The following is a 26,367-nucleotide window of genomic DNA, read 5'->3' on the forward strand; positions in this document are numbered from 1 at the left end:
AGCAGAGGGACCTGCATAATTATCACCCTCCTTTTTAGATGAGGAAATTCAGGAAACAAAGAAATTCTTTCCATTCAATTAAATATATCATTCTTAATCTCCCACTATGTGGCTAATTTACCCACAAGACAATATTGGGGGGATGTCTACTCTTAAATAAGACATGGTCATTTCATTAGAAAAGACTCAGAACATGTTCAGCAACCAAAATGTGTATCAATATTTGGAATGAAGACAGAAAAAAAATCAAGCCATCCTTAAGGTGAAAACAACTGCTCCAGGTACTCAAAACAGGAAGTGGGTCTGGAGCTGGCTCTGTCCATTTTACAAATGCTGGAAGTGGGGGAGGGGAAGGCTGGCCAGGAGCCTGAAAGATTCAGACAGACAGACACTGTTGCTGCTGTTGCTGCTTAGAGGAACCACAGCGGGAATGAGACAGGAAAGTGACCCAGGGTGACCAGAGGTAGACTCAGCCCAGGGCCCTTTCCAACCCATCCAAACAGAAGAAACATCTTGTCCCAGTCAGTAAGTTGTCTTTTTGTTTTTGTGGTGATTTCTTTTACTGTACAAAAGGTTTTAGGTGTAATGGAGTCACAATTCTTTACTTTTGTTTTTGTTCCCCTTACTGCTGGAGTTGAGTCCCCAAATAGGGGACTCAAATAGGTCTCTGAGGTTGATGTGCAAGAGACTATTGCCTCTGTTTTCTTCTTTGTATTCATGGTTTCAGTTCTGATATCGAAGTCTTTAATTCATCATACATCACACATTTGACAAGGGGTTAATGACCAAAATATATAAAGAACTCATACAACTCAACAACAACAACACAAACAAACTAAAAAAAAAAAAAAAATGGACAAAAGACCTAAATTGATACTTCTCCAAAGAAGATCTAAAGATGATCCTCAGGCATATGAAAAAATGCTCAACATCATTACATAAGGCAAATGTAAATCAAAAGCACCCTGACCAATCAAAACAGAACAGAGAAGTTACTCTTATTACATCTTCCTCCAGCCTCCTCTTCCCATTCTCAGTCTAAGGTCTAATTTTATTTTAACTTTAAGAATGTGCAAGTGTATTAGTGCATATGTGCTAACAGGAAATAAAGTCTCAGTGATAACTAGTAAAGAATTTATTAGATAATCAAAGTGAGGATCTGAATCTTGGAAGCAAACCTACAAAGTTTAGTCTGTGAGAACTGTTCCAACAAACCAAGTTTGAGTTTAGTTTATATTAGTAGGAACCGTGTGTCTTTGACATTAAAAATGCAATTATTCCTGACAGGAGATTTCTAGTTCTAAGTCATCCCTGCTAAAGACATGTTGACAGTATCTATGTATAGAGGAAGGTAATACAGGATTTAATCTCTGCTGTTTTTTTAATTTTTTTTAAGATTTATTTATTTATGCATACAAGAGCTGGGGAACAGGCCAGAGATGCAGGGGGTGAAAGGAGCCACCAGAGACAGAGGGGGGAGCACAACAGGCAGATTGACTGAAATACACTGCTGAGGGGAGCAGTGGGTGAGACAGGAGAGGTCTGCTGCGCCATGTGAGTTGCTCCCTGGCCAGCTGGGGATTGAACTCCTGCTGCAGAGGCTGGTATTGAACTCCTGCTGCAGAGGCTGCAGATTGCTTCATAGTGCAGTGCTTAACCCCGTGCACCACCAGGTTGGCCCAGGATTTAATCTCTTCTAAACAATGTACTGTTGAGAAGCCAAGGCTGGGTATCAAACATTAAATCTTCTTTATCAGGCTCCTGGGTCATCAATGGGGATGAAAAGACTAGATTTTTAAAAATTAATTAATTAATTAATTTTTTACGTTTGCTTTCTTTTCTCAGGTGTAGTCCCCACAGGATTTCCACCACCATCACCGTGCCCCATCACCACAGTCCCTTGTGCTCTTCCCGCCCTCACCCTGATCTCTTTCCCTCCCCCTCCTCTGCAGAATGTCTCTGATTTATAGTTGTCTTTTTATTGCTATTTGGCTTTGTTGTGTTTTTTATTGTTGTGTTTTTTATTTCCCCCCTTGGGAAAAGACTAGATTTACCCACAGGTATCTAGTTACCACTTATCACTACACAGGTGACACCTTTACCCAATTTGCCTACCCCTATTCTGGCCTTTAGTCTAAAAGTTTGGTTTTGCTTTATTTAGTACATTTATTTGTTTTGTTTCTTTATGTGCCACATATGAGTGAAACAATCTGGTGTTTGTCTTTCTCCATCTGACATGCAAAAAGATGAAATCCTGCCATATGCAACAGTATGAGTGGATCTAGAGTGTGACAGCCTCTACTTCTTGAACCAGTCACCACTCGTGGAAGGGTGTGAGAGTGGCCGCAAGTGCTGAGAGTAAAGTAACCCTCAAGCAGTTGGATTTCACTTCTGAATTTTTGATTTTGGCACTGCAAAGGAGAAAGCAAAGGTGTGGATCCAAGTACTGAGGACTCGGACTATTCTCCAAAGCAGCAATTTATGTCAGGATTGGCCTGCATCTTCGTCAGAGCAGAACCTCACGGGACAAAGCGGGTGAGAAGCAAGAGGAATAGTAACAGCACTGACAGTACTTATGATTCAACTTGAGAAATGATGCAGTCCTTGTGGTGAAAGCCAGTCTCACCATCTCTGCTTCTCAAGTTTCTCCCCAGTAATGGATACTGGGCACCCACAAGACACTCTGTAGACAGTCACCTTCTATCAGTCCTGTAGAATGTGTATTATTTTCTTATTCTCATGAGGGAACCAAGGCTCAGAGACAAAGTGTTGTGTCCTGAGTCTCATCAGGAGAAAAGAACTCCTGTCTTCTTGGCCACATGGGTCTTCCTTCACACAGAGTTGAGAGGGAACAGGCCATGACTCAAATAACCACAGACTCTGTTCTTACCAAAATAAGTAGAAATTTTCCTGAATATTTCTTCATTTGTGATGTCCTTGGTACAATTCCCAGAGACTTTAAATGTCATTCTTTATAATTTTCACCAGTTCTGGTTGTTTCACTGTGAAATAAATGATCCATAAGTCTCCTCACAATGGCATTCCTGAAGTGAAACTCCACTTACGCTTTTTTTATGTAATGAATATTATTTTGTGTGGGTCAGAGAGTTTTTATAGATATCTAAACATTTCTTAAATTTCATTTTGTCCTTTCAACTTAGTTGCCTTTTTTTTTTCTACAGTTCAAATTTTTTTTATTTACTTTTATTTCCTTACATTGTTGACCATTTGATTTCTCCCCTCAAGTGTAGTCCCCATAATTTTCCACCACAGCACCCATGAACCATCACCATGGTAGGGTTCAAATATTTTTAGTAGCTCATGGGCCCCAAGTACAGTGTCTAAAGAGCCTAACAGAAAGATCATTCAGATGCAGTAATTCATTTCTGGGGTAGATAAAGTCACTAATCCAGTAGCTAGTTGTCCCCAATGGGCACATTCCCATCTGAGAAGCACATACTCTAATTAGATCCTCCGTCAGTATCAACAGCTGTGGCAAGGATCCTAGGCATTTCAGCCACTGCTCCACTCTAGAATAATAAGTCACAGGCTGAATTTCTCCATTTAGTATTCTTCTGGTTGCATTTTGCCAATGATAGCAGTGTCTGAAAAATAGTGACCTGTGTTACAAGCCAAAATCCTATAGGTTTTATCACCAGAACCGCCACTTATTCAATCTCCAGTTATGTAAGGAACGTTTCCAAGAATATTCCTTTCGGAATCATAGCTAAATTGGGCATAGCCCAAATATATGAAACTCTTTTAGAACAATGATAAAAAACAAAAGAATTACTTTTAATATGAGATCCCAATGTGAAAAGTGAGCTGGACTAGAAATGTGAAACCTGTTTGGGGGACTATTGACATCCAGCTGGATGACTAAGGGTTTTCACTGACTGGAAGCACCAAATGTGCCCTGTCTATCAAAATCTTAGAGCAATCTGAGATGCATTAGTAGAAAATCCATGTTCACTTAGGCAGCACCTCTGTGTATAAATAGCAGTACAGCAAAACTTGCAGAGAGGATTCAGAATTGAAAGGAATGTGTGGGGGAAATCAAACAACTCTTGTCTGATGCTGAAATCCTCTTATTGAACCAATGTGACTAGATAGTCCAGAATAATAGGAAGGAATGGTCCTACATGTCCTGTATGAATAAAAATACATTGGACACTGTTTACATATAAATAATATATTTTATGAGTATCCCTGACAAACTAGCACAATCCAAAGAAGGGAAACCACGGAATTTAATGATTATTTAGAAAATGAGGTTTGGAAAATTAGATTTAGGAGTTATCCATAAATCCTTTAGAGCTGTCCTAGTAATGTGAAAGCTGCCTGGCATGCAAGCTCCACTCCAAGGAATAACAACTCATTCATTTATTCAGCGTCTCCTTAGAAGGAGGCCCTGTATTTGGTCATCCTCTAAGACACACATATGAGTAATGAAGAGTCTAGAAGTAGAGATAAGGACATGAATAATCAAATAACCATAATACAAAGGAGCATGCGAGAGGTGTCACCACATGAACAAAACAAAATCTACTTTGGAAGTCATGATGTCCAACCGGCAGGATCAGAACAAGCAGCTGGAGGAGGAGGCACCGAATTGGGCTTGTAAGGCGCGTACTATTTCTGTGACAATAAATATACTGAGGGTATTCCCAATGGAGGCAAAGCAGAAGCAAAAGTTCAACAGTGGGGGAAAAGTTGGGCAATATAGTGGGACAAAGCTGAAAATGAAATAGTCCAAGTTGGGGCCTCCCCTGGTGGCGCAGGCAGTTGAGTGCCACGCTTTGAAGCTGTCCTCAGCCCCTGCAGCGCTGGTTCGAACCGGGCTGGCCAGCAAGGTTCCCACATGGTGCAGCAGACCTCTCCTGTCACACCCTCTGTTCCCCTCAGCAGTGTATTTCATCAGTCTGCCTGTTCTGTTTCCCGCTCTGTCTCTAGTGAATCCTCTCACACGCCACATATCTGGCCTATACCCTGGTTCTTGTATAAATAAATAAATAAATCTTTAGAAGAAAAAAAAAAATAGTCCAAGTTGTCCGACCACAGGTGCGGAAATATTGAATATGGGGGATAAGACTAAAGGGTGCCAAACAGGGAAGACTTTATCTCCAGGCTGCTGAGACAAAGGTGGATACACTGGGACTGTGTTACTGTTGTTGTTGCTGGTGGTGGTCGTGGTGTCTGTTCCTGGTACAGGTTATATGCAGCCATAGCAGAGGCAGGAGGCTTTTATACAATGCTTAGTCAGGCAGAGGTGAAGTTTTGACACAGGTCACAGGCAGGTAACAGTGAGGAAAGAGACCTGAGAAATATTTTAGACAGTCAACAGACCCCAGACCTAAACTGTCAAATCCAAAGGGCCATGGAAAGAGTAGAACCCCAGTTGAAAGAGGAACTGGCTGAGAAACAAAGAAGGCAGAGTGAACACAGAAGCACAGTGCTGTAATGCAGGTGGATGGCTAGAATCGCTGGAGGGAGAAGGTTCTAACCCACTGCCTTTCTCCAAGTCCTGCTCAACCCTTTCCCAGATCATGATCACACCCCACTGAGGCTGCTCATCAAGAAAACACCTGAAAAGAAGGGCAGAGCCAAGCCACCCTAAAAGACTCTCCACTCTGCTCAAAACAGCACTCCATGAAGGCAAAGGCTGTTGTATGGTTAGAGACCCCTCAGTGAGATCCTCAAGCAGAGCATCTGAAGAGCTACTTTCTGGTCTGGAGCCTGCCACTAGTTATCCCTGAAACCTTTAAAGATGACCTCTTGGCCTCCCTGGTGGCGCAAGGGGTTAAGACGCAACCTATGAAGCTGTCCACAGCCACTGCAGCACGAGTTCAATCCCCTGCCAGGGAGCAACCCACATGGCACATCAGACCTCTCCTGACTCACCTGCTGCTCCCCTCAGCAGTGTATTTCAGTCGATCTGCCTGTTCTGTTCCCCACTCTGTCTCTGTGCCCAGCTCTTGTATGCATAAATAAATACATCTTTTTAAAAATAAATAAATAAATAAATAAATAAATAAATAAATAAATAAAGATGACCTCGTAAGCCTCAACTCCTTCATTTGTAAGTTGGAGGTAATAATGTATCCCCCACCTAATTTCACAGGTTTGTGAGATCACACAGGAGGAGACTGCAAGCAGCAAAGCACACAAACATCCTGCCAGGAGTCATTAGAAATACTTTGAGGGCAGAAACTACAACAAATTCATGTTTGTATCCTGCATGGAGCTGAGTATGGAAGGAGGGAGGGAACAAGGTGGGCCCCACAGGTTGCCAGTGTTAGCCAGGAATACTGCCCACCACATGCTGCCCACCACATTGTCAAGAAGATCACACATGTAGAGAAAGAGGATAAAATCCTCCAAATTGACCCCTCATTTAAGAGATGGTAAGTTTCAACCAGAGAGAGGCCCAGTGATCTGCCCAAGATCCTGAGGGCCCAGGGATCTGAACAAAAATGTATGTGCATTTTCAGTGATGTTTTTACCCACATTATATTACAAGTAGCCTTTGAGTGGGGTAGGCAAGGATCATAAAATTCTCATTTTCAGCCCAGGGTAAAAAGGCTTGTGCAGGAAAGGATTCAAATCCAGATGGTCAGACCCCCCCAGTGCACTGCTCTTTTCCTACACCACAAGTTCATGCATGGGCTGGTACTTAACATAAACACTTTAGCACTCAATATATTTCAAACTCCAAATTCTACTTTATTGGAAAATATTTTTGTTTTTATTTCATCTTGCCTTCAGCAGTATTTCACATTCAGTCTTCCCTGGTAGGATTCTACTGACATTTGTTTTAAAGAAAAAAAAAATACATACATATATATCTATATATATATAGTTCAGTGGTCACATTTAGCAACACATTTTTTAAAACTAAATCCTCAGGGCCTCCCCCATGGCACAGCGGTTGAGCGCTGGGCTGCGAAGCTGCCCGCAGCCTCTGCAGCGCCTGTTCGATCCCCGGCCACCAGAGGAGGGTCCCACATAGCGGAGGAGGGTCCCACATAGCAGAGGAGGGTCCCACATAGCGGAGGAGGGTCCCACATAGCAGAGGAGGGTCCCACATGGCGCGCAGACCTCTCCTGCCACCCCCTGCTCCCCTCAGCAGTGTACTTCGGTCCTTCTGCCAGCTCTGCTCCCCGCTCTGGCTCTGGTGAATTCTCTCACCCTCCCGCACTTCTGACTGTACCCAGTGCATGTATAAATAACTAAATAAATCTTAAAAAAAAAAAAAAAAAGATGGTGCTAGGAAAAAAAAAAAAAAGAAACTAAATCCTCAAAACTGGGCCTTCCCATAAAAATCATCTTCACAAAGTACATCCCTACATGTTTGTCACCGAAGATATCCCTCACCTTTGCACAGAGCACATTTGACTATGATGATCAAAGAGCAGTAAATATTTAACACGTAACCACCAAGAAGACAGTTCCAACAAAACTGAGGTGAAAACTTCCTGGCCGTATGTATGAAACAGATTTGCATCCATGGAAAGGTCTCAAAGCAGAGTGAGCAACAGAGAAAAGGAGGCTGATCATTCTAGTCATCTACACCCAAAGTCTCTCGATCTGAAAGTGGCTTTTATTTGGGGAGGTCCAAGGAAGAGATGAGGAGAGAAAATGCCAAGAGCAAATGAACGGATAGCTGTCTCAATGTCCTCTTTATTACATAGGGCCTGTCTTTTCCACCCCATGGAAGGCATGTCTATTTTGCTCCCCTTTTTAAACTAACGCAAGAGGATTAAAATTGCTTAGTCTCCTGGGGCTTGCAAAGGTTTCTCACTAGGTTCACCAGGGGGGTGGCGATAGCTTCCAAGCAGTGCTTCTAACAGGCCAGGGGCCAGTCTGCCAAGAGGTCCTCTCCGCATCCCGCGTTTCAGGCAAGCTCCTGAACAAGCCAAAGCGCTCTGGCAGTAGTTTCTGCTGGAAAGCCCCCAGCAGTCCTTCTTCTGGTTCCTCTCCTTTCTCGTTATCACGTAAACCACCACACAACTCTGCCCGCTGCCCCGGGCCCTCTCCCGCGGTCAGAGGAGGTAACAGATTGTAGCACTCGCAAACCACGGATTTAGGGCCCAACAGACCTGGCAACCTCCTGGTGACAGCACCTGCTCCACCGCCTGCCCAGGCCCGGTGTGGGAAGACCACAAAATCGCCCCAAGCAACACGGAGACACTAGCCCCCCACCGCACCCCCACGTATTCCCGAGGAGGGCGCTGCCCCTACACAGCGAGTGGAGGCCAGGGGGAGACCTATTCGCACAGAGGCTACGCCCCGACCCTCCATCAATAAGGCGCAAGGGGGAAAAATAGGTTTCATTTACCGACATGAGTGATCACTGTGGCCAGTCGCCGGGTGAGCTCATGGGAGGCCATTTCTTCTTTTAACCAAAATAGCATTTCTCCGAAAACCCAAACACTCAGTGTCAACCAAACTGTTTCTACTGCAGCTACGGATGATGTTTAACAGACATCTCCTTCCGATGATGCTCTGCTCTGACACTTCCTCACGCTCTTCGGGGACCAGAGATAGTCCCGCCCATTCACGGCCAATTCTCCGGGGCTCCTGGACTCGAGGACGCCGGCCACGCCCTGAAGAGGATTATTTTAAAGATTAAATAAGGAGTTTCCCCGAGGAACATCTGGCTTTGACCGGGAAAGGACAGTCCTGGAGGTGTGAACCAATCTCAGGGAACCACGCATCTGGCTTCCCTCGCCGAGGGGCGCGCGGGTTTCTGCATTTGCGGTCTTGGACCGTGGGGTCCCCAGCGCCGAGTCCTGGGAGCGTCAGGATGAAGCCATGTCCTGCCCACGCGCGGGGGAGCTGACGGGGCGTCTGCTGGGGGCGAGGAGCAGCGCGGCCGGCGGCCGGGGATCCTGCGCGCCGCCCAGCCCACGCCCGCCGCCGGCCGCGCGCCTCCAGCCTCCGCGCCCACCAACCCCGGCTCGGGGCGGAACAGGGGGCGCCGGGAGAGGCGCGCACGCGCCCGAGCGCCGCTGGTTTTCTGGAGTGAAGCCGCGCCCCTTCCCCTGCCGGGATACCCGCGCTCCGGCCCGCGGGGCAACTTCCGACCTGTTCTCGGAACCTTGGGGGCAAAGAGGAGGAGACAGCGACTTAGGCGCTCCCCCACCCAGCGCCCGGATCCAGATCACCCTAAGTGCGTTATCCTGACTCCGCCCGTTCCCTGCCAGCCAGGTGTCTGCGGAGAAGCCTAGGCTAGAAGGAGGCAGACTGGTGGGGGTGTAGCCATCCTGCCAGGGTTCGGGAAGGTAAGGTGATGCCCGCCTGCAAGCCCTCACCACCTGACTCCGGACAGGGCGGGGGAGGAGCCGTTGTGGAAAGATCGGGCATTTTGAATGTATCTCCATCCCCTTTGGGGGTTGCTTCGCACAACTCTCAGCGTCTATAGCACACACCTGCACTTTCCTCGCAGTAGGTACTGTACCCCAGGTTCCTTAAATTAATCCAGATATTACCTAACAGAGAGCAAAAGACTAACCCCATTCAACCAAGCGCAAAAGGGGAAACCTGAGAAAAGGGGGCGGGATGTGAAAGAGGTGATTATGTTACAGGACAGGGAGAGGGGTACACCAAAACCCCCAAACCTGCCTGCTCTAAATAGGTTCTGCCATCCTCAGCATCAAGACAAAACATATAAGACCTTAATGGAAAGGAACTGTAACACAATTAGTGTGCAATACAGACAAGACAAAGAGTACAGTTTCCACATCTAGCATCCGAAGTTACCCATCCCCTAGTTGGTAAAAGTCCAGCCAAACAGGATGGGCCCAAAGCAAGTCCCATAAGCCTGACTCAAGTCTAAAGCAACTTCCAGGAAGGCCCAGTAGAAAAGGGGTCAGAAACAGCCAGACAAGTCTGGGAGGAAAAAAGCAAAATCAAAACCAAGATAAAACTGCCATTGTTAACCTCCCCAAGAGTCTCTCACCCACATCTGTTTCAGCTAGTCCAGGACCAAGAAGCCAGCGCAGTTTCTTCACATGTCTCTGCTCCATGGGCCTCCTTCAGGTCTCCTTCTTGCTCTCCTTCCTGCTGCCTTCCTTCTTCAGTCTCCTCTTTCCAGCTTCTCCTCCCTCCTCAGCTCCACCCTTCTTTGGGTGGGATAGGGAAACTGAAACTTGCCCTTTTCCTGGGGACCACCCTGTTACAATTACTGAATATTCAGTTTGGAGAATATCAGGACTGTCCACATGTTCTGAATCAATGCCAGAAATCTCAGCTTTCCTCTAAAAAGTCAAGCCCTAAACACCCTGGATCCAATTTCTGTTGGTGTCCACCCATTCCAAGGGGCTCAGGATATATTTCAATACTTTCTGTAACAATTGTGGGCTGTGGTTAAGAGAGATTGTTAGTCCAGCTGTGAAGTGAGATTTCTGCAGAACTTTCCCCCTCCTGTGAGGTTTGGGCACTTGGCCTATACAGGCAGAGAAACCAATTTCATATCTTACTGCAAGAAATTCAGAAAAGGGTTAAAGACCCAAGGGAGCCAGAGGGCTTTGAATTGAAACTTAGTGATTTCAATTCAATTCTGGTTATTCGAGGGTGACAAGTCTTTTTGAGGAACCAAATGAGATGTTTTCTATTGACAGTAATCAGAACCCTGGTGCCCAGTACATGCCAATTATGACTTTTGGTCACTAGAAACCAGCAAATTGCTGAAGCATACAGACTCAGAGTTTTGTGGATCCAGTGACCACAATTCCCTCCTCGATTAGGCCGCCAGATCCTTATGTTTGAGAAACATGAAAAGGAGGGAATGGAGAGGAACAGGAGGCAAGAGAAGCTAATGAGTAGGAATGAGAGAAAAGGAAGGAAATATATAATGCTCAGAGCTCTGCTCTCCTTTCCCACATCTGTATCTTTACAATCTTCAAAGGTTTCCATGGTGATGAGTTGGCTGAATTTCTGGCAAAATGTAATAGGCAGTACCTGTCCTCAAAAGCCAATTCTGTCTCCCCCAATCTGTAACAAATGCACCCATGGCTTCGAGTACCTTGCCTGGACCGTGAGGGGTGGGTCTGTGATCTCCAAATTACCCTTTCCCATTCTGAACTGTTATTAAGAAGAAATGACCACATAGTGTTCAAGAGCTTTCCTTCCTTGTTCTGCCGAAAATATGGTGATCGTTTCCATTGCTCTTATGAATACGGTCATTTATTCTGTTTTCTTTCTCTCCTCCTTACTTCTTTCCAAGCATCTTTTTCTCCTTCCTAGTTATGATCTATTTCCTGTCTCTGAAAAAATCACATTGCTTTAAAGCTTGACAAAATCAAGGAATAATCTGAAAGAGCCAGCCACCCTCTCCAATGAATCAGTGAACAGTCATGTCAATGGGATTGATTATATGCCCAGGGTTGTGATAGGCAGTAACATCTCTATACAGTAAGTGACTGCTCTGTGCCTGGTGTGATGGCAGGCAATTCACAAACACTACTTAAGCCTCACAACAGCCCTTTAAGGGCATTAGTCTCATTTTACTGAAGCCACTAGTTTATGACTGTAGCAGCCTTCTTGTATGGACTTGCATGAACTGGAAAGAGGTACATCCTCCTAGCACTGCCAAGGTGGTTTTCACCTCTCTGTTGGTGGACTATCAGCACCGCCTTTGACAGTAGGAGAATGACAAAAGAACCCCACACTGGGGTTCTTTATTGTGAAAAGATTTTGAAGATACTGAAAAGCAGAATGGTAAAATAATTCATATTGCACCTTGATTTAGCAAGTATTGACATTTCCAGCATAGATCTCAATGAGATATCTTTGCTAAGGTAGTTTAAATTACAGGCAATGACATTTTATCAAACCTTAGCCACAGGTAAGGGATGTCTGGGCTTATGAGGGGGCCATCTGTTTAGTCTAGATCACTGGCTCTCAAACTTGCAGAATCACCTGAAAATACAGGTGCTCTTTTTAAATTACAGATTCCCGGTCCCTGCCTATTGTGAGATAGGACCCAAGAACTTGCATTTCTAACAAGTCCCCCAGGAATACCAATACTGCTGGTCCTGGGACCATACTTTGACCACCATTGGCCAAAGGCAGGACTCTTCAAACTCCTTAATCTGGAAACCCCAGTGTGACATAAATTTTACATCATGATGCAGATACATATAATTAAAACAAAAATACAGAACAATTTTTCCCTTAGTATAATATAAAGTCTTGAAATACTTTCTATTTTACTTTTAAAATGAGGGACAAAATGGGTATGTTTGCATTCAGAAAGTTTAGCACTATAGTAATATAAGAAAATGTCCTTGTTCTTTTTGAGATGTATACTATCAATAAGTTTTTAGGGAAGAAACATCATTTACTGTAATGTAAACTACCCTGGCAAAGAGAATAAATGAGATAAGTGCCTGGATATGTTAATAATTGTTAAATTGAGGTGGTATGGGCTATTTTACTATTCTCTTTGCTGTTTTTCTGTATGTTAAATTTTTTTCCTAAAAATATTTTTAAGAATGATTGAATCCATTGAATTGATTTTACAACCCACTAAGGGTTTTCTCAGAGCAGTTTGAAAAACACTGTGCTAAGGCAGAGCAGAGCAAAGAAAGAAAAGAGAGTAAGTTAAGAGAGATGGTGGAGCATAGGAAAGGAAGGCATGAAGAAGAAGAGAGAGAGCAGGCAGAGATGCACTGGTCACCACAAGAAGAGAATGCCTCTCCAAAGGACCTCTTCTACACAGCACATTCTGCCTTTCTCCCCACAGAAGAAAGGGAAGATACCTTATTCACCTCTGTAGATCTTATAGCCCCTGGGCAAAGCCCAGAAAGAGAGGCCGCCTGAGTCAAAGCCTCTAACTTTATGAAGCTCTTGGACTTGCCTCCCTCAACCCCCAGTCCCCAGTGCCACTCTATAGGACCAGTCTCTGAGTCGGGAGCCCAGCTGTTCTTTTTTTTTTTTTAAGATTCATTCATTCATCCATTTATACAAGCACTGGGTACAGTCAGAAGCGTGGGAGGGTGAGAGAATTCACCAGAGCCAGAGCGGGGAGCAGAGCAGGCAGAAGGACCGAAGTACACTGCTGAGGGGAGCAGCAGGTGGCAGGAGAGGTCTGCGCGCTATGTGGGACCCTCCGGTGGCCCGGGAGCAGCCGGGGATTGAACCGGCGCTGCAGAGGCTGCGGGCAGCTTCGCAACCCAGCGCTCAACCACTGCGCCACCAGGGAGTCCCAGCTGTTCTAATAGGCAAAATCAGACTAAGGAGGTCACACCACGTGCTACCTACTGCATACTCGCAAGAAGTGAAAAAGTCACTGAGCAGCTCACACCATTCTGATATTCCACTGTTATCTTCTGTTGCGGAATCAGCCTATTCCATGGTACATGGGTGTATGTGAGTGCGCAGGGCATACATGATGAGGGGGAGAGCAGCTGTGTCTCCCTCTTATACTTCCACTCCTCTCCTCCGTATATTTCCTTTCTCAGTTTTACCCTTGTCACAAAAGTTCATTTTCTTTATAGAAATAAAAAAAGAGAGAGTTAAGAAAAGAAGGGATGGAGAATCAATCATAAGTCCATCACCCAAGACAAAACCATTGGGATTCAAAAAGTTCACTTGATGTGTTATTTTCATTAATAGACTATCTTTAGAGCAGTTTTAGGTTTGCAAAAGAATTGAGCAGCAAAGTACAGAGAAACCCAGCACCCACTCTCTCTCCAGTTTCTCGTATTATTAACATCTTGCGTTAGTGTAGTACATGTGTTATAATTGGCGAAACAATGCAGATACATCATTATTAACTAAAGTCTATGATTTACTTTATCATAGTATTTACAACACTGTGTTGTACAGTTCTTTGAGTTTTCACTAAGGCATAATGTCATGCATATCTCAACTTATCATTGTGTATCTTTGTTTCTTAAATAGGTTAGCCAACTATTTATTGTTGCTTTTTTCAAATCTTGTGTTTATTTGTATTCTTATTTCTATTTTCTATTTTATGATTTTCTTCTTTTATCCTTTTTAATCCATTCTTGCTGCTTTTACTTTGTATCTGCTTTTGAACACTGATTTTGTGTATCTCACAGGGACTAACATGTAGTGTTTTGTCTATTTTTTTTTTAGCCCCCCCGTTTGGTCTATTTTTATTTTAAAATATTTTGGGACTTCTAGTTTCAATTCAGCATGACAGAAGTTACAACTCCAGGGGTCTCCCTGGTGGTGCAAGGGGTTAAGATACAACCTATGAAGCTATCCACAGCCACTGCAGCACGAGTTGGAGCCCTGCCCAGGAGCAACCCATATGGTGCAGCAGATCTCTCCTGTCTTGCCCATTGCTCCCTCAGCAATGTATTTGAGTCAGTCCTCCTGTTCTGCTCCCCACTGTCTCTAATGAATCCTCTCACCCCCATCCCACACCTCTGGCCTGTATCCCAGTTCTTTTATGCATAAATAAATAAATAAATAAATAAATAAATATTTTTTTTAAAAAGTTACAACTCCATCCAAACAACAAGTAGAAAACTGAACAAACTAAAATATCGACAATTCCTAGGTCCACAAGAGACATGAGGTCACAGAGCAAACCACTGCCCCAATATTGGAGGCAAATACTGATACTCACAACTTACAGAAACCATAAGCTGCAACCTCTGTAGGAACCAATACCTGGAAAGGAACCTGAACTGTAACTGATGGGCTGCTGGAGGCTCAGTTTGTAAAAATCTCTGACCAGGAAGACCCTGTCATGGGAATGGTCAGACTCTGTGAGTTTTACCTCTAAAAGCTCTACCAGATCTTCCTACCTTTGTTCAATAGATTCAATGCAATCCCAATAAAAATCCTAGCAACTTATTTTGTGGATCCTGTAAAACTGATTCTGAAGTTTATATGGAGAGACAAAAGCTAGAATAGCCAATACACAAGAAACTGAAGGAGAAGAAAGTAAGCAGACTGACACTACTTCATGTCATGACTTACTATAAAGCCACAGTAATCAAAACAGCAGCGAGACAGACAAACAGAGAAACTGAACAGAATAGAAGGACTGGAATTAGGCCCACATAAATATAGGCAACTAATCTTTGAGAAAGAACAAAGGCAAAACAATGGGGGAAAGTTAGTCTTCTCAACAGGCGCTGGAACAACTGGACATCCACACCCCAAGCAAGCTAGACATAGATCTTATGTCCTTCACAAAAAAGAAGTCAAAATTCCTAAAACATAACATAGGAGAAAATCCCAATGACCTAGGGTTTGGTGAAAACTTTTTAGGTACAACGCTAAAGACACCATCCCTCAAAAAAGAAGTGATAAGGTGATATAAAATTTAATATTTTCTGCTAGATGATAGACACTATATGAAAGACAATCAAGAGAATAAAAAGAGAAGCTATAGATGGGGAGAAAATATTTACAAAAGACATGAGCTAGAAAATTATTATCTAAGGTATAGAAAGACCATTAAAAACTCAACAGTAAGAAAATAAATGACCTGATTTTAAAAATGGGCCAAAGATCTTAACAGATGCCTCGCCAAAGAAGAACTATAGATGGCAAACACACATGTGAAAAAAATGCTCCACATCCTATGTCATCAGGGGAATGCAAACTAAAAGGACAATGACATACCACTACACACCTATACAGATGATCAAAACCCCCAAATACTAACAACACCAAGTTCTAGCAAGGCTCTAGAACAACAGGAACTCTTTCAGTGCAAAATGGTACAATTACCTTGGGTAGCTTGGTGGATTTTTACAAAATTAATCATACTCTTACTGTACACTCCAGCAATTACGCTGCTTGGTATTTATCCAAAAGAGTCTAAAAAACGTTTGTCCACACAAATACCTCGAAGTGGCTAAGAGACTAGATCACCACAAAAAATACGTGATAATTATCGGTGGTTATCATATTGCAATACAGAAATTTATCGACTCAACACTGTTCTAGTCCTTAAACATACACAATGTTATATATCAAGTATGTTTTTTAGTAGTATTGTTATAGGGCAGCCCCGATATTGAACGGGTTAGCTTTAGGACATCCTTTTCCCCCTACCAGTATTATAGAAAATATTTAGTCTTAAAATTCAATGATTTCAAAAAAATAAATAAATAAAAAATAAAATTCAATGATTTCGGTTTTAAGGTAATTTAGAGAAGGAATTTTTTAATACGTGGTATTTTAAATAGAATTCTGGAAAACATGATAAAATTGTGCATTTTTTCTGCTCACACCCTCTTTTCTTCCCACCAGAGGCTCTAAAGATCAAAAGTCAGAGGGTTCCTCTCCCTGGCGCCCTTTGGACAAAGAAATCCACGGATCACAGGACGCAACAATGATCGGCTCCCGGGGGGAGCCTAAGGAGGCTGAGGATAGAGGGGGGTGAAATCAGGGACCCCACCTTCGGGGGACGGGGCCCGATTGGCTAATCGCCGCTGCTGACGCCCTGCTCTGCTCTTTGATTGGTGTTAGCCGTGATGCCTCCTCCCGAATGCCTCGCTCGGATTGGCTTATTTATTGGTTCAGACCTGGACGGTGGCCAGGGGAGGACAAGAGATTTCTCTTCGGAATGGAAGGATGATTCGGGTGACCTCTGAGGCGCTACCGCATGTCTGCACGCCGAGGTGCTTCAGGGACATGCCGCGGCCTCTGCGGGGTTGGTGATGCTGGTGATGACAGCGAGGAACCGGTGGCCGCATCTCCCAAACCCGCCCAGGTAACGGGGAGGGGGCCGGAGGGGCAGTTGCGTTCCTGCCCAGGCCCGGAGACGTATGGGGTGTTGAACTGTTTGGCGGGTCCGAGCCCTGAGGGGTACAGGGGGACAGGTTTGAGGGAGAGGAAGAGGATCAGAGCAAAGAATCTGCTGGTCAGGGGATTCTGCTTTCAGACCCATCTGGTGTAGGGAGCCCTCCTACACCCGGTCCTTTCCTCTCTCCACACCCCTGTGGATGGCCTTGAGCCCACCATTTGCCTTGATTTCTTCGTTTAGGAGGTGGGAGGAATGAAGCTAGGCCTACTATCTCCCAGGCTCCTCCCGCCACGGGAAGCAAGAATAGGGTTGACGAATTTAGCAATAAAATACAGGACTCTAGTTAAATTTAAATTTCAGATAAAAAAAAAAATTTTACCGTGTTTCCAGTATAAAATGAAATTATTCATTGTTACTTGCCTGAAATTTAACGGGGTCTCCTGTTTGTTTTTTTCTTCTGGCAACCCCAGAAGACAATAACAGGGCCATACCGCCTATTTACTGTGTTTTCAGAATACTCCCAGAGCATGAGCGTTGTTTAATCTTTGTTCTAATGAAGCCCAAAGGGATATGCCTAAAGCTACTCAAACTAGTAAGTAAGGAGTTTAGGAAGACAACTTAAAAGCCTCTTTCAATTCTGCTGTTTCCACCAGCAAGACTACTGCAGGCATTCCTTCTTCTTGGAATTAATTTAATTAACAACAGCAAATTTATCTTCCAGAGGACTGGGAGTTTTTTTATAGTCAAATTATCCATTATTCTCATTTACCTTATATTTTGAGTGAGGAATAACTGTATGACACTGTTAAGAAATACTGCATTAGTATATGATGATGAGGGTATATTTTATGTTAATACACAAATGATATATAGTTTGACTTTGATATCAGTGGACAAAGTTATATTGTGTACTATATGTATATATATTATGTATTTTGCAAGAGATCAATACATCGCTGTAAGGTAGGGATTAAGGCAGTAGAGCGTATGGCAGTTAAGAGCTCAAATTCTAGAATGAGACACACCTGAGTTCAAAGCCTCACTCCCCACATTGTTGTAAATTCTCAGTGCATAATATCAGGAGGCTGTGCAAACTGTAGTCTCAACCCTCTTCCCCTTGAGGTGGCTCAATCCCACAGAACTCTGAACCAGTGTAGTCTTACTCCTTGGGGTGTCCTCACCCAACAGCCAGCAAAGCCACCATCAGCAGTCATTGGTTAAAGACTGCCCTCAGGGGACATAAAATCCCAGATGCTTTAGGTTTTACAAAAGTGAAGAGTAGCTTAAGAGTTAGTGATCCATTCAGAGTCTTCTTTTTATTATTGTCCATGCATGCATCTTTCAAATAAAACAGGATCTAAGTTCGCAATATGGCTTGCAGAGCTATATCTCAACAGACTAAGAAACTATAGCTTGCTTGCTTTCAGGATAGACAGTTTCCATACCATTTGTATTGCCATTTTTTAAGTTTAAATGCAATTTTGCAACATGAAAACTGCATTGATCTATAATGAGTTGGGAAAGTGTCATTTGTGATACGTCTGTTACATGCTGTTTTCAAAGTTTTGAAATCTTACTACTTATTACCTATGAAATAACACTTAACAAAGCTATAGGCATTATTAAGATCACAGTTTCAGTTTCTTGTTGGAAAGGTATTTCTTATAAAAGTGAATGATAATCATTAAGTACCTATCAGAACAATTTGCCTTAGAGCCGTAAATACAGTTTATTTCACTACTTACTCATCTTCTGCATAGGTAATACAGAAAATGTTTGTTTGGTTCTTTAACTATCCCTAGGGAACTGAGGAGCCTAAGTTTGAAAAGGCACAAAATTTAATTAAAAACAAGACCTTTAAAGGGATTTTATCTGGAAGGAATTTGACTAGTTTGCATTGTAAGCTTGGAATTGGTTCTGTGTTGTGCAGTATAACAAAGCTATTTGTAGACCAGATTTAAATTAAATATAAACAGTTTAACCTTTAGCCATGGGCTTTGAAATAATAATTTCTGTATTTCTTAAAGTAGTTTCTGGAAAATAGTTCTTATTTCAATAAAATAATTATTTCTATAAAATAATAATTAAACTTTTGACTTTTAAATTGAAAAGGTGCTTCTGGCCCTTGAATACTACTTGGAAACATGCATACATTGTAGAATCAGTGTTCAAAATGAAATGCAAACCAAGTACATACTGATGCAGCCTGATATTGATACTTCAGAGAGAGCATTTGATATGTTAAATAGAAGATACCTTTGTAAGTATTGCTATAGTTTTCCTAGGCAGTGCCATTCCTAGTAAAGTGCCATGTCATCTCATTTTATCAAGGTTTGTGACTATTGGTGTTGACCTTGGTCACCTGGCCAAGGTAGTATCTGTCAGGTTTCTCCACTGTGAAGTCCCTCATTCCCTTTCTCCTTCCATACTGTAGTCTTTAGAAGGATTCTCTTTGTGCACCACAAACATTTTGCTTTCCAAAATAGACTAAGATGCTTATTTTGGATGATGCAGCTAAAAATTTTTGAGCCAAAGGAATTAAAGACCAAATCTATGAGGTTTTCGAGAAATTAAATAGCAAGTATTCAATATGCACATGTTTTTTGTAGCTGGCAGGTTGAGTTAATTGCAATATAGCTGTGAAGTGCTATGTTGTCCTTTCTCTCCTGCTGAAAGCAACTGTTTCCTACAATCTCTGTCTAGCACAATTCTCTAGTTAGACAGGGACGCTTGGTCTCAAACACTGTTTCCCTGAGTATAAAAACTGTTAATATCTGCCTAATTGGTGTGTCAGTATAATTCATCATCTCTTTTGTAATGTATTATTGTTTTCTGTCTTTAGGCCAATCAATATATTGAAAGTCATCAAAAAGTTCATAGCAATCCTTTTCAAATTCTGTTGAAGAAGGAAATGACCCTGAAAAGGACAAATGTTTTATAATAATTTTGAAAGAGGGTAATGTGTTTTTTTTCCTAATTGAGAGACATAAAAATTATAGCCGGGAATATTTTTTGCCTTCTTATTTAACCTCTCTGCTAAAATTGTAGAAACTACAATCATGTCTTAGTATTTTGTCTAAAAATCATGTCTTAGTGAAGGCAGTGGTATATGCTATTACCAATCCCTGTCTGGCAGTGAAAGGCCAGGCATTTTAACCCCTGAATCACCATGGGTTCTTGACTCACAAAACCGCAAAAGGAAATTTGTAGATAGACCCTCAGATAAATAAGCAGAGAGAAGCAAATCTTTATTTAGAGAGTAAAGAAAAAGTTTATTTAGAGGAAAAAGGATAAAAAGTAAAGACTCCCAGGCAGCAATGCCAAGGAGAGGTAAAGACACCATTATGGGCCCGTGTCTAAAGAATATTTAAACATTTTTTTCTCTATTCTAAAATCTCAGCATCCTCTTTGTGATTGGCTGTCTCCCAGTTGCTGTGTCTAGCGCCACAGCTCTTATCTTAGTCTTCCTTTCACTGCCCCTGGCCAAGTCTCTTAAAATTTACTAGACTTGTAGCCCTGCTGGATTTCTTTGCCCTTATCTCAGAATCCTTTTTAATGCTCCGAAAGTCCCTGCCTGCACTGTCCCTGAAGCTGCCTACTTAACTCTAACTTGCCCTAGCACTTATTAGTATGTTTAACAAAGCTAAATAAGCACAAGCAGAAAGACAGCTGTACCAGATAGCAGGAAAACCAAGGTGAACCACTTTAATCCAGGGTCATTCTAAGATCTGCTGTAATAATACCTGTATTTAGGCAGAATTAATAGAGTGCATTTCCAAGGGTACTTTCCAATGGTAGTGATGAGAATTAGAAACCAAATGGCCTTTTATTGCAACTGATATGAATTACTATTTTATTTTCCTCTATGAAATGCTACAGGGAACAAAATTGTATACTCTTTGTGACATTCGAAAGTGACTAGGACACAGACTGTCCTTTTTTAGAACGTAAGGCAAAACAAGGGAAGACTTCTGAGAAAATGTCTCCCAGGAATTTCAGTCTCTGATATGGTAAGAGCTCTTCTTCCCTACTATTGCTAAATAAGACACTGTTAACATGTAACATTTCCTTAATAAACTGATGCAGGATCTACTTACAATGTAGCTGTGAAGTGCTGCATTGCCTTTGCCCCCTGCTCAAAGCAAAATTGTTACCATTCTAGCCCTGTCCGCTGCTGTAGCTACCAGGGATGCGTGGTCTCATACATGTTTCCAATTTAAACTCTGACTTGATGAATGATTCCTGAGAATTAAGACTTGTTAATATTTTACAGGTGGTAACAGAAAGAAAGAGCGAGTATCCAGAGGGAATTTAGTAAGGGATGAACCATATCTTGATTACTGACTTACTGGTATTTCAGTTCCTAATTTGATTATAATATTTATTTACCAAAAGTTAGTTTTGAGGGAAAAAATTTTTAATGGTCTTTGTCAGTTCAAGCTATGTGGGGGAATAAAGACTACACTCCATGGTGAGCTATACTGTTTACTTCATGACTTCATTGCTATTTTTTTGTGAACTAGAAGAGTATAGAACAGTTGCTTTTTTAATAAGAATTTGAATATATGCCATCATATCTTGGGCTCATGGTTTTTAAATACAACTAGTCTCTATCATTAGAAATTATGATTTGCCCACTACTTATGAAAACTACTTTTCTTTGTTCAGTGTTTGTCATCTTTATTGAATTACTTGTTTTTATCCCAATGAAATAAATTCATGTAGTGTTTTTCAAGTATGATTTTTGTCCTCTAGCCAACCTTGAAAATCAGATAAATAAATCAGGAAAATAATCTCATCAACTACTAACATCAAGATGCTTTTAAATTGTACTTAGGAAAGTTCATTGTTGATCAGAACACAGTGGAAAGGCAAATGTAAAATGCAGCCCAGATTTTGAACTTTATGCAGTTACTATTCAAAGGGAAAAATCAATGTGCTGTTATATCTGGTTGACTTAGCTTATACATGAGTGTTCTGGGTTTTTTTTTTTTGTAAGATTTATTTATTTATGCATATAAGAACTGGGGTACAGGCCAGAGATGTGTGGGGGGAATGAGAGGACTCATCAGAGACAGAGTAGGGAACAGAAAAACCGGATTGACTGAAATACACTGCTGAGGGGATTAGGGGGCGAGACAGGAGCAGTCTGCTGCACTATGTGGGTCACCTCCCTGGTAGGGGATCGAACTCGTGTTGCAATGGCTGTGAGTAGCTTCATAGGTTGCATCTTAACCCCTTGCGCCACCAGGGAGGCCGAAGTGTTCTGTTTTTAGTTATGTTGCTCATATCTTTGTGGTGATTTCCCTGTAATTGGAATTTTCAGCATTTTCTGGTAACCACTTATATCAAGTCTGGTTTGGATATAATATCTTTATCACTAAATAAGCTGAATTTGGTCTTGCTACTAATGTAAAAGTAACTTTATTAAAAAATATAGAGTAGTTGATAAGAGTCAGTGCTCAGCAGTGGCATTCAGCTGGTTTAGGACATAGATTCATAAATGAAACAGCATGCTGTTTGGATAAAGAGCAAGTCAGAATTTCCATATTTGTTTTTCTCTTTTCCTGATTATTTGATATTTTAAGTTGCTCTAGCCAAGACATTTTTCATTGGTTGTATTATCCCTTTTGGAAAAAAGTTGTGCTGATAAACAGAGCTCAGTCATTTGTATTACTATATATGAGGTAAACTAAGCAGAAAGTTGTGATAAGTATGGATTACCATAACAAAGTTTTAGAGATTTTTTTCCCCATCTACTGGGAAAAATTTTTAATCCTAGACCGAGTTTGTCTAGTAGAACTTTCTTCAGTGATGGAAATGTTCAACATCTGTGCTGCCCAGTGCAATAGTGACTGGCCACATGTGCTATTGAAATATGGTTAATGCAACTGAGGAACTGAATTTGCTGTTTTGTTCAATTTTGATTCATCTTAATTTAAATAGGTACATATGATTTGGGGTTATTATATTGGACAGCATATTCCTAAACAACAGTCAACATCCCAGGGTTTTGTCATTTTTAGTCCCAAATGTGTGTCAGAATGGATTATGTAACTGTTCTTTTTATTTCATTCCCTGTGGTTACATCTGTTCCAGGCCGACATCTGCTTGTGGCTGCCCCCCCATGGGACCAGCTTTAATTTCACTACCTTAAAAACAATACTGTCATCTGCTTTATAAATGATGCTCAAGATACCTGATAGAATCTTATTTTGCAGGCAGAGGACTCATTTTACAATGACCATAAAAGAAATCTTTTCCTTTTCTCTAAATTTTGTGATTAGCATCTAGTGCTCTAATTGGAAACACTCTAAATATAATCTTGGCAAGAAAATAGTCACTGATGATTAATAAGAAATACATATTGTAAGTAGCTCAAGTAGTATTTGATAAGTAATATTCTCATTAATAATTTTCCTTTTCAGAATTGACAGTAGAAGTCAATGTGGGAGCAAAGCTGTGCCTGTGAACAAGAGGATTCTTCATGACGTTGATACTCAACAATACTACCATGGAAGAAATGCCAGTGAATGTGGCTGACCTTATTTCCAGGGTTGCGATGGTTTTGAATGTGTGCTAGTTGTTGCTGAATAGGTGATCACAATGTGCATTGTGCTGCTCTCCTTGGGAATGTTTGAAGCTTGTCTCAATGCTCACAACAAATCCAAAATACAGATTTTGATAGCAAAGTAACCTCAGTCATGAGCTCTTATGAAAAATCATTGACTTCATCCCCTTTTAGACTATTGGGGTTGGGTATAAACTAGGAGGTTGAAAAAAACTTCCTTAGAAGTTTAGTTCCTAATTCTGGAACAATGATATAGTGAGTATTCGCTGTCATTTAATAATATACTTAAGATATGGGCTGTCTTAAACTAGTGTATCTGACTTTATTGTTTTAGTAATTAGATGTATATATAGAATGATCTTTAAGATAATTTTTTAAGAAAATATTTTAATTTATTTTGTTTGCTATAGTGTTTTTGCCCAATAAACATTTTACTAGTGGTAAGTTTAATCTAGACCCTGTTGCTAAGCAGCAGCAACAATCCTAGGGTTAAATCCCAGGGAAAAAGACCATATTATGTATCAAATATTTTATAAGTTGCAATAAAGTGTATTTTTCTTTAAATTTGTTTTGCCCTTATTCCTTCAGGTATGTATTTTTTTCTCTAACCGTATTTTCAAAGGAAGAATAAGCCAGCATTCTCTAGTAAATATTTTATTCTAGTTACAAAATTATATACAAAAGCTACAACAAATATGGGTTGCCGTAAAAAGGTTTAATATTTCCAAGTGAGTTGCTGCTTGGCTCTTGCACCAAGACTCATCAATTGTAGATGTTCACCAGCACCACCTGCTAAGCATCATCTGCTTCTTTGAGGAAACAGAAACATTAGAATGTAAGATTTTATTCCTCTTCTGATGTGGCAAACATGCCCTGGAACATGTAAAGAAGCTACTAACAGCAAGGTCTTCTGCTACTAAATATATATATATATATATACACACACACACACACACACACACACACACATATGTGTGTGTATATATGTATATGTATATATATGACAAGCTCTTTTTCTAAATTAACAACATGGAGCTGCCATAATATAGTATATAATAGAACAGAACAGAATATAATAGGTTCTATTATGAAAGGATTGACATTGAATATGATTCTTTTTTTTCCTACTGTGACAAATAAAGCAAATCCTTGGGACTCACATAAGTTAAAAGTCTCACTGTCTTCAGTGAGTGAATGTACAAAAGGAGACCCTAAAGAATGAGGTGTAAGGGATAATCCATATCCTATAAAGATTGGAAGGCAGGTGGAGAGAACTACCTAAAGATGAGATAGTAACAAAAAGACATAACTTAGAATGTATTAGGAAAAGGTGTAATTACAAGATTTACTAGAAGACACCTATGACCCAATTTAATAATATGGATTTTATTCAGAATTAAAGTTATGTATTATCTCCATGCCAGGATACCTTGGCTAACTTCCTTGAACTCAGTGGCACCCCCCTTGAACTCAGTGGCACCCCACTCTTTCTTGGTTCCTCCTCTGCCTGTGGCCCTGGGCTATCCTGTCCACATCCTTCTCAGGCTTCCCATGGAAGCATCAAACCAGCTGCTCCCTGGATGTTTCAGTAGCATGGCTCTGACATTTAAATAGATTCACAATCAGACTTGCCATTTTGCTCCACTGTTACTCACCTTCATTACTTGAACCTCCTTCTCTTATCTAGACTGGCAATGTTCTCCAGATTTGGTTCCCTTTCTGTGCTGTTGCTTTAGGCAATCCATTTACCACTCACCCCTAAGGTGATCTCATAAAAATATAGGGTTTTTTTTTCACCTCAGGATAAAGTCCAAAGTCTATGGCTTCCTTGATTCTGCTTTTATATCTAATAAGTTAGGCCCAAGGTGATTGAGATTTTCTCCTGTTATCTTTTAGGAGTTTTACAGATTTTTTTTTTTAAAGATTTATTTTATTGGGCCTCCCCGGTGGCGCAGTGGTTGAGCGCTGGGTTGCGAAGCTGCCCGCAGCCTCTGCAGCGCCGGTTCGATCCCCGGCTGCTCCCCGGCCACCGGAGGAGGGTCCCACATGGCGCACAGACCTCTCCTGCCGCCCGCTGCTCCCCTCAGCAGTGTACTTCGGTCCTTCTGCCTGCTCTGCTCCCCACTCTGGCTCTGGTGAATTCTCTCACCCTCCCGCGCTTCTGACTGTACCCAGTGCTTGTATAAATGAATGAATGAATGAATGAATGAATAAATAAATAAATAAATAAATAAAACTAAAGATTTATTTTATTTATGAATAGAAGTGCTGGGGTACAGGTCAGAGGTGCCCACATGTGGGTTGCTTCCTGCCCGGGGATCGAACTCAAGTTGCAGAAGCTGCGGATAGCTTCACAGACTGCGTCTTAACCCCTTGCACCACCAAGGAGGCCCAGGAGTTTTACAGTTTTGTGTTTTACATTTAGTGGTCAGTGACTCATTTTGAGTTCACTTTTGTGAAGGGTGTAAACTCTGTGCTGAGACTGTTTTGTTTTTGCTTTTGCTTATGAATGTCCATTTGTTCTGGACCATTTATTGAAAAAATCTCTTTTCTCCATTATTTTATTGCCTTTGCTTCTTTGCCAAAGATCAGTTGACTATATTTATGTGGTTCTGTTAGGGGGAAATGATGTCCTGAGCTAATCCCATACAGGCTTTGTGGACCCCACCCCGACTCCAGACTAAAGCCATCAAGACATTGGGAAAGACAAATCCCATCACCACCAAAGGGAAGGTGGCTGGGACCTGAGGGTGGAGTTGGGCAGCCAGGTTGGATATAAAAACCAAACACGTGGGCCTTGGGGGGCTCACTATCGCTCACCTCCTGGCTTCACGGCTCCTGGCTCGCGGCCAGCTCTCAGAGTGCCATTTTTGGGATTCCTGATTGGGGGATCGGGTAGGACTCATTTAAAACTTTGTCTCCAACTTTTCTCCCTGAGTTGTACATTTCCTCATTTGCCCTTCCCTTGTAAATAAACCTTTTATTAACCTTTCGCGTGTGCCTGCAGTAGAGCATTGATAAGTCCTTTTAAGCACGCGGGTGAGGACCCACACTC

At 41.8% G+C, this 26,367-nt stretch overlaps 1 protein-coding gene, 1 long non-coding RNA gene and 1 other non-coding gene across 4 annotated transcripts in view; 2 read left to right on the forward strand and 1 right to left on the reverse strand.

Annotated features, from left to right (window-relative positions):
- The window catches only part of MCF2L2 (MCF.2 cell line derived transforming sequence-like 2), a 186,352-nt gene extending 177,505 nt beyond the window's left edge, over positions 1–8,847 (reverse strand). The window contains 1 exon segment of the mRNA XM_037526575.2: positions 8,339–8,847. Within this exon segment, the coding sequence (XP_037382472.1) occupies positions 8,339–8,414 (76 nt within the window). The 5' untranslated portion in view covers positions 8,415–8,847.
- Positions 8,848–16,413: 7,566 nt separating this feature from the next.
- On the forward strand, positions 16,414–23,859 carry LOC119257332 (uncharacterized). Of its 2 annotated transcripts, none has more exons than XR_008553821.1 (4): positions 16,414–16,708; positions 17,255–19,697; positions 20,621–20,751; positions 23,170–23,859. It is a non-coding gene; the product is annotated as an uncharacterized LOC119257332 (long non-coding RNA). The 2 variants fall into 2 exon arrangements; XR_005128006.2 differs by having other exon boundaries at positions 16,430–16,708; positions 19,584–19,697.
- LOC119258345 (small nucleolar RNA SNORA63) lies at positions 20,822–20,948 on the forward strand. Its single transcript, XR_005128209.1, has one exon. It is a non-coding gene; the product is annotated as a small nucleolar RNA SNORA63 (small nucleolar RNA).
- Positions 23,860–26,367: the final 2,508 nt, after the last annotated feature.

This window comes from Talpa occidentalis, unplaced genomic scaffold (assembly GCF_014898055.3).
Source record: "Talpa occidentalis isolate TD23 unplaced genomic scaffold, MPIMG_talOcc4v2.1 talOcc4.4, whole genome shotgun sequence".
In the NCBI taxonomy this organism is placed as follows: Eukaryota; Metazoa; Chordata; class Mammalia; order Eulipotyphla; family Talpidae; genus Talpa; species Talpa occidentalis.